This window comes from Falco rusticolus, chromosome 3 (genome assembly GCF_015220075.1).
Source record: "Falco rusticolus isolate bFalRus1 chromosome 3, bFalRus1.pri, whole genome shotgun sequence".
Classification (NCBI taxonomy): domain Eukaryota; kingdom Metazoa; phylum Chordata; class Aves; order Falconiformes; family Falconidae; genus Falco; species Falco rusticolus.
This window is the reverse complement of record NC_051189.1, coordinates 12,653,272-12,661,456: the sequence shown is the minus strand read 5'-3', so window position 1 is coordinate 12,661,456 and position 8,185 is coordinate 12,653,272. Positions and strand designations below refer to the sequence as shown.

Below are 8,185 nucleotides of genomic sequence, written 5' to 3'. Positions count from 1 at the left end.
TGATTGTGTATGAGGCAGCGTGCGAGGGCAGGTGAGTTTCTGGAGAGCCCGTAAGTGTGCTGAAAGGCGGAGCAGAGCTGGGAGCGGCAGGCAGGGGAGGCTGGCACTCCTGGGCCTTTGGTGGGGTCTGTGCTTGGGGCGAGTGTCGAGGGGTGAGGCCAGTTCTCTGCGCAGAGCTTGACAGGGTGAAAGGGAATTTGGCGATTGCCGAGGGGAGCTGGGTTTGAGCATGCGGCACGGGGCTGCAGAGCCGAGGCTGTGGTGGTGGTGGTGGTGCGTGCGGAAGGGTTGATGAGTGGCAAGGCCTGCCCCCGCTGAGGCAAGGTGAGTGTTTTTCAGGCTGTTTGTCAGGTGATCTGTGGTTGTTGCTGAGGAAGATGAAGGGAGGTAGGAAGGAGTGGTGTGGGAGTGGGTGTTTGTAAGTGCCCGGGGCCTGTCGTGTTGCTCCCAGGAATGCCGAGGCATCTGGCATTGCGGAGGCCTCCTTGTGAGGCCGCTGTGCATTTTCCTGGAAAGGTCATAGTGCCTGGGGGCAGCTCCTGAAGAGTGGAAGGGAGCTGGTACCCCTCGTGTCCCGCAGAAGATGGTGCGGGAGGCTCTGGGAAAGCAGAGGCCGGTGAGCCTGAGCCTGTTCCCGGGGCAGGTGATGGAAGCAATGCTGCTGGAAATCACTGCCAAGGCCAGGACGGACGGAAGGTGTTGGGGGGTGTTTGGCGTGGATTTTGGAAGGGCAAATCATGCTTGAGTGAGCTGCGTGTCTTCCGCGTTGAGGCGAGTGGGCGTTGGGCGAGGGGAGAGCAGTGGCTGTTGCTGAGGCGTACTTGAAGGAAGCCTTTGTCGCTGTCTCCTGGTACGTGCTCCTAGACGAGCTGAGAAAGTGCGGGTTGCGTAAGCGGCCGGTGCGGTGGCCTGCAAAGCGGCTGAAGGGCTGTGCCCAGAGGCTTGCGATCAGTGGTAGGACAAGAGGCCATGTTCAGAAGTGAAAGCATCTGGAATTGCCCGGGCAAAGGCGGCAGGGCTTTTTCAGTGTGAGGGTGGTCAAAGAGTGGAAGAGGTGGTGGCGGCTCCATTCTCGGAGGTACTGAAGACGCGAGTGGCTGTGGTCCCAGACAATCTGCTCTAGCTGGCCCTGCTTGAGCACTGGGGTGGAAGGACATGCTCTGCAGAGATTCCTGCCCATCTCTAAATGTTTCTGTGATCCTTTTTTGCTGGGGAGGGTGCGGAAGAGAGTTAGTCAAGCGTGTGTTGGCACGGGGAGCCTCGGTCGGAGGTGTGCGCAGGGAGCGTTGTCGTATCGGAGGCTTTTTCTGAGCCAGTGCTGGGCTTGTGTCATGCTGTGTATGCCTGCAGGTGCGAGTGTGTGTTGTCGCTGGTGGCCTGTGCCCTCGGAGAGGCTGAGTGCCCTTTTCCCCCCAACCCCGCCGGCCTGTTGAGGCCTGGCTTTGTGCCGTTTTAGAGTGGAAGAGCCTTGGGAGAAGAAAGGAGATGGAGGCGTGTGGTGCTGGGATGCAGGAGATTTTATTGAGGCAAAAGAGTGAAAAGGCAGGAGCACGCAGTGGAAGGGATCCGTCCTGAGGTGCAAGTAGGGCGACCGTCAGCCCAGGTCCTTTGCTTGCAGAAGATTTTGCCAGAGCACCGAGGTCTTCCTTTCCTGCGGTGGGAGCAGCGCGGGGGAGGTGCCCCGGTGGTCTTTGGCTTGTGAGCAGGCGTTTGCAGCGGAGAGTAGCGGACGTAGCAGTAGGGGCGATGCAAAGAAGACAGTGGGAGAAGAGGAGGAGGTAGGTGGGCCATGTATCCTGGCAGCCGGGGCTGGCCCCTTCCGTGCTACTTTGCTTGGTGCCTTGAGAGGAGGAGGTGCGGGTGGCAGGTCCCCGTTCCAGCAGCAGGCGGGAGGTGCGTCCTCAGTCCATGCCGTGGCTTGCAGGGTGTGTGTGGTGTGGAGGGCCCTTAGCAGGGCAGGCAGGCTCTTCCGGCGCCATAGCAGCCCAGGCCTCCGAGGCCGTAACCGTAGCCAAAGCCGCCGGAGGAGATGGGCACTCCCTGGGAGCTGAGGATGTTGCCCACAGCAGCCGATGAGGAGGATCCGACGGCGGTGCTCTGGGGGAAGGAGGTGAGGATGGGTCCCGGCAGGGTGACCAGCACGGTGGAAGGCTGGATGACGACGCGGGAGTCCTCGCACTGCCTGACGCAGGGCTCGTTGCAGCTGTTAGCCAGCGGGGTGGGTCCGCAGGGGCTGCAGAAGTTGTTGCAGGCCATGTCTGCGGTGTGGAGTGTCCCTGTAAGAGAGGGTGTTGAGGAAGCGGAGGGTGTTGGGGGGGCGCGAGGGGTGTCGTTACAGGAGGGCAAGGGAGTGTGGAGGCGCGGTGTGGGGCTGCGGGGAGCGTGGTGGTGTTGAGTCGTGGGGGCTGCTGAGTCTGGTGTCAGCGCGTGCTGGAAGAGACGGGGCGTGTGGGGCAGGAGAAGGAGGGGAAGGGGCTTCAGGCTCACCTTGTTGACTGCGGGGGAGAAGGCGTCAGGAGAAGCGTGTGATGGAGAGAGGCGCTGGGCCGTCTTTTATGCTGGTCTGAGGGGGCGGGACAGGCTTTGCGCGTGACGGCATTTTGCAGCAAGCAGCTGTTGCGTGCCAGAGCTTGGCAGGTAATGAGGTGGGGGGTGTGTCCCTTCCCACAACGCTCCCTTCTCATGTCGTCCTCTTGAGGATGTGTCCGTCTGTCCCTGGCGTCAGCTTTGAAGTGAGAGCAGGTATCTGGGAGGATTTGCATGGAAGGTGCGTGTCAGGGCATTTGGCAGACGTGGCCAAAGCATAGGAGAGGTGGGGTGTTGTCAGTGAGGTCATGCCGTGGCACTCGTGTGGTGTGGTTTGCGGGTGCGTTGCGAAGAGGGGCCCCCACTTGTTCATGGGCCTGGAAGGCTGTTGTGGGCTTTGGAGGTGTGCCGGGCATGAGTGTCGGCCCCTTCCATGGCATTTGGTCCCTGCCTGCCTTGCTGCCAGCTTGCTAAGCCTGACTGTAGGCCTGGCCTTTCCCACTGAGCGTGCTCTGTGTGTGCCTTGTTGCCCGCCTTGCTTGAAAGGTTGTAGCTGGGAGAAAGGGGCCTGCGTGTCTGGGCTTGTGCCCCCTGGGATCCGTCCCTGGGGGTGTCAGTGCGGGCAGGCAGAGGAGGGCTGTTTGGGAGAGCAGGCCATTTTCCTGGCAGCCCTGGCTGAGAGCTCGCCGGTCCTGTGACGTGGGGAGCCCTGCCTGGCTCCACCAGTGCTGGTGCTGCCCGTTCCGTAGCGAACCCCTTAGCTGTGGTGGCACGTTTGCAGCCTGGTGTCTGGCGTGCCACAGTGCTTGATGTGGGCCAGCTCACCAAGGCAGGTGAATTTCTGGAGAGCCCGTGAGTGTGGCGAGAGGCAGAGGTGGAGTGGGAGCGGCAGGCGGGGGAGGCTGGGGAGCCAGGGCCTTTGGGCTCTTTACTTGGGGTGAATGCCGAGGAGGGGAGGCCATTTCTCTGCACAGTGTGAGACGGGCAGAAAGAGAATTTGGAGATTGCCGAGGGTGGTTGGACGTAAGCACGCTGCACGGCACAGCAGAGCGAGGCCCTGGTGGTGGTGGATGCATGCCGAAGGGTCGATGAATGGCAAGGCCTGCCCCAGTTGAGCCGGGATGAGCGTTTTGCAGGCTGTGTGTGGGGCGAGCCGTTGTTGTTGCTGAGGAAGAGGAAGGGAGTGGGAAGGTGTGCCTTGGGACTGGATGTACGGAAGTCCCTGGGTCCTGATGAGTCAGAGCCACGAATGCTGGGGGAGCTGGCTGATGTCCTTGGGAGGCCACTCTCAATTATCTTTTAAAGGTCATAGCTCCTGGGGGCAGTTGCGGGTGTCCAGAAGATTGCTCTTAGGCCTCCTGTCTTGCAGAAGGGCGGGAAGGAAGATGTGGGAGAGCAGAGGCTGGTGAGCCTGTCCTTGTTGCCAGGGGAGGTGATGGAGAAAATCCTCCGCGGAAGCGTTGCCAAGCTGCTGAAGGACAAGCAAGTGATGAGGAGCCGTCGGCATGGATTTACCAAGAGGGAATCGTGCTTGACTGACCTCCCTGTCTTCTGTGTTGGAGTGGCTAGCTTTGTGGACAAGGAGAGAGACGTGGGTGGTGTTCACTTCAGCTTTGTAGAAGAGTCTTTGACGCTGTCTCCCCTTGCGCGCTCACAGGCGCTGGGGGCAGCCGTGTTCAGCATCCTCGTCTGTGATCCGGGCAGTGGGATGGAGCGTCCCCACAGCAAGTTGGCAGGTGGTAACCCTCCTTTTCAGAAAGGTCAAGAGGAAGACCCAGGTTAACGACAGGTCGGTCAGCGTCACCTCCGTGCCTGGCGGGATCGTGGAGCAGATCCTCCTGGAAAGTATGCCAAGGCACCTGGAAAAGGGAGGCGTGACTGCTGACGGCCAACATGGCTTCACAGAGGGCAAAGCGTGCCTGACAAATGGGGTGGCCTTCTATGACAGGATTAAGGCATTGGTGGGTAAGGGAAGAGCGACTGGCGTCACGTCCCTGGACTTGTGCAGAGCATTTGATACTGTCCCGCGCAAGATCCTTGTCTCTGAAATGGAGAGATGCGGACTTGGTGGGTGGACCGCTCGGTGTGTGATTGGCTGGATGGGTGCTCTCAATGAGTTGCAATGAAAGGCTCGATGTCCGAGTGGAGCCCAGTGATGAGTGGTGTCCCTCAGGGGTCCGTGCTGGGGCCAGTATGATTTAACATCTTTGTTAGGGCCACGGACAGTGGGCTGGAGTGTGCAGCCTCGGCAAGTTTGCGGATGACGCCAAGCTGAGTGTTGCGGTTGATGCTCTAGAGGGAAGGGATGCCATCCAGAGGGACCGTGGCAGGCTTGGGAGGTGGGCCCGTGCAAAGCTCATGGAGTGCCACGAGGCCAAGTGCCAGGGGCAATCCCAAAGATGGCTGCAGGCCGGGCGGTGAGTGCATTGAGAGCAGCCCTGCGGAGAAGGACTTGGGGGTATTGGTGAATGGAGAACTGAGTATGAGCCGGCAACGTTCGCGCGGAGCCCAGAAAGCCAGTCGTATGCCAGGTTGCGTCAAAAGCAGCGTGGCCGGCAGGTCGAGGGAGGTGATTCTCCCTCCCTACTCGGCTCTGGTGAGAGTGGAGTACTGCATTCGGCTCTGAAGGCCCCCAGCATAAGAAAGGCATGGACCTGCTCGAGCGGGTCCAGAGGAGGGCCACAAAGATGAGGAGGAGGTGCAGCACCTCCCCTTTGCAGACAGGCTGAGGGAGTTGGGATCGTTTAGCCGGGAGAAGAGGAGGCTTTGTGGAGACCTTGCAGCGGCCATGCGGTACTTTGAGGGGGCCCTCAGGAAAGGTGGGGAGGGCCTCTGGACCAGGGAGTGTAGTGATAAGACGACAGGTAACGGATTTAACCTGAGAGAGGGTAGCTTTAGGTTAGATATGAGAAAGAAATTCTTTCCCGTGAGGTCGGTGAGATGCTGGAAGAAGTTGCCTAGAGCAGCTGTGGCTGCCCCCTGCCTGGAGCTGTTCAAGGCCAGGCTGGATGGTGCTTTGAGCAAGCTGGTGTGGTGGAAGGTGTCCCTGCCCACGGCAGAGGGCTTGGAGCTAGATGATCTTGAAGGTCCCTTCCAACCCAACCCCTTTGACGACTCTATCCCCTCCCTGTTCTTACCTCGACCCACAAACCGTTTTGTTGTGTTCTCTCTCCCCTTTCCAGTTGAGGAGGGGGAGTGACAGAGCGGCTTGGCGGGCACCTGGCATCCAGCCAAAGTGAACCCAGCGCACAGGAGGAGCTTGCGTCAGAGGCATGGGTGGAAGTGCATTAGCGTGTCCAAGCCTTTGTTTGGGCAAGTGAAGGGCTTGTGTCACGGGCTGGAAGCCCACCGGCTTGCCAGCAGGTGGTGTTGCTGCGGCGATACTTCCTAAGAGAGGTCTTGTGGTCCTTGTCCACCCACCCCGATGGCCTGTTGAGTCCCGGTTCTGTGCCGGGTGAGGCTGGAAGAGCCTTAGAAGAAAGGAAGAGGAGGCACCTGAGGCTGGCATGCGGGAGAACTTTATTGAGGCAAAGGAGTGAAATGGCAGGAGCACCAAGGGGAAGGGAGCGGGTCTGAGGTGCAAGTAGGGCGGCCGTCAGCCGAGGGCTCCTTTCCTTGCAGTAGACTTTTCCAGAGCACCGAGGTCTTCCTGCCTTGCAGTGGGAGCAGCGCGGCGGAGGTGCCCCGGTGGTCTTTGGCTTGTGAGAAGGTGTTTGCAGCAGAGAGTACCGGATGTAGCTGTAGGGGCGATGCAAAGAAGACAGTGGGAGAAGAGGAGGAGGTAGGTAGCTCATGTTTCCAGGCACCGCGGGCTGGCCCCTTCGCTGCTTGCTTTGTGCCTTGAGGGGCGGAGGAGCCACGGACGGCGAGCCCATGTGGCAGCAGGAGCCTGAAGGTAGGTCCTCAATCCGTGACTTGGCTTCTAGCGTGTGGTTGGCTGGTATCAGGCGTGGTGTAAGGAGCCCTTAGCAGGGGTAGCAGGCTCTTCTGGCACCATAGCAGCCCAGGCCTCCGAAGCCATAGCCGAAGCCGCCGGAGGAGACGGGCACTCCCTGGGAGCTGAGGATGTTGCCCACGGCAGCCGATGAGGACGATCCGACGGCGGTGCTCTGGGGGAAGGAGCTGAGGATGGGTCCCGGCAGGGTGACCAGCACGGCGGGAGGCTGGATGACGACGCGGGATTCTTCGCACTGCCTGACGCAGGGCTCGTTGCAGCTGTTAGCCAGCGGGGTGGGTCCGCAGGGGCTGCAGAGGTTGTTGCAGGCCATGTCTGTGGTGTTGAGGGGCCCTGTAAGAGAGGGTGTTGAGGAAGCGGAGGGTGGTGGGGGCGCGAGGGGTGGCGTTACAGGAGGGCAAGGGAATGTGGAGGCACGGTGTGGGGCTGCGGGGAGCGCGGCGGTGGGGAGGCGTCGGCACTGCTGAGTCTGGAGGCAGCGCGTGCTGGAAGAGATGGGGCGGGTGCGGCAGGAGAAGGAGGGGAAGGGGCTTCAGGCTCACCTTGTTGACCGCGGAGGAGAAGGCACCAGGAGCAGCGTGTGAGAGAGAGAGGTGCTGGGCCAGCTTTTATGCTGGACCCTGAGGGGCGGGACAGCCTTTGCACAACGCGGTGTTTTGCAGCAAGAAGCTGTTGCGTGCCACAGCCTGGTGAGTAATGAGGAGGGGTGTGCGTTTTTCCCCCGCAGTTCTGCAATGTAGTGTCCTCCACTTGAGGACATGTCCACTTGGTCCTGGCGGCAGCTTTGAGGTGCAAATATTAGAGGCCAAAGGCTTGGTGTTGATGGCGCGTGTCAGGGCATGCAGAACATGTGACCGAAGCCTAGGAGGGGTGGGGTGTCGTCAGTGAGGTCATGCTGTGGCACTCGTGTGGTGTGTTTTGTGGGTGCGCTGGGAAGGAGGGGCTCCTTTTCCTCGCAGCCCCGGAAGGTTGGTCTGGGCTTTCTGCTGTTGCGGGCAGGAGTGGCGGCCCCCTCAGTGGCATTTGCTCCGTGCCTGCCTTGCTGCCAGCTTGCTAAGCCTGCCTTGAGGCCTGGCCTTTGCCATTGAGCGTGCTCTGTGCGTGCCTTGGTGCCCGCCTTGCTTGTAAGGTTGTAGCTGGGAGAAAGGGGCCTGCGTGTCCGAGCTTGTGCCCCCTGGGGTCCGTCCCTGGGGGTGTCGGTGCGGGCAGAGGCAGAGGAGGCCTTTTTGGGAGAGCAGGCCGCCATCCCGGCAGCCCTGGCCGAGAGCTCGCCGGTCCTGTGACGTGGGGAGCCCTGCCTGGCTCCACCAGTGCTGGTGCTGCCCGTTCCGTAGCGAACCCCTTAGCTGTGGTGGCACGTTTGCAGCCTGGTGTCTGGCGTGCCACAGTGCTTGATGTGGGCCAGCTCACCAAGGCAGGTGAATTTCTGGAGAGCCCGTGAGTGTGGCGAGAGGCAGAGGTGGAGTGGGAGCGGCAGGCGGGGGAGGCTGGGGAGCCAGGGCCTTTGGGCTCTTTACTTGGGGTGAATGCCGAGGAGGGGAGGCCATTTCTCTGCACAGTGTGAGACGGGCAGAAAGAGAATTTGGAGATTGCCGAGGGTGGTTGGACGTAAGCACGCTGCACGGCACAGCAGAGCGAGGCCCTGTGGTGGTGGATGCATGCCGAAGGGTCGATGAATGGCAAGGCCTGCCCCAGTTGAGCGGG

At 60.9% G+C, this 8,185-nt stretch overlaps 2 protein-coding genes across 2 annotated transcripts; both read right to left on the bottom strand.

The window, feature by feature from the left end:
- Positions 1-1,947: 1,947 nt before the first annotated feature.
- Positions 1,948-2,256, bottom strand: LOC119144105 (feather keratin 1-like). Its single transcript, XM_037379027.1, has one exon. It carries the CDS (start codon positions 2,254-2,256, stop codon positions 1,948-1,950), a length of 309 nt encoding a protein of 102 aa, XP_037234924.1.
- A 3,796-nt stretch (positions 2,257-6,052) lies between these two features.
- Positions 6,053-7,622, bottom strand: LOC119144902 (feather keratin-like). The gene is made up of 2 exons (XM_037380845.1): positions 7,024-7,622; positions 6,053-6,814 (listed from the first exon to the last, which is right to left on the bottom strand). Exon 2 carries the CDS (start codon positions 6,792-6,794, stop codon positions 6,492-6,494), a length of 303 nt encoding a protein of 100 aa, XP_037236742.1. The 5' UTR covers positions 6,795-6,814; positions 7,024-7,622; the 3' UTR covers positions 6,053-6,491.
- Positions 7,623-8,185: the final 563 nt, after the last annotated feature.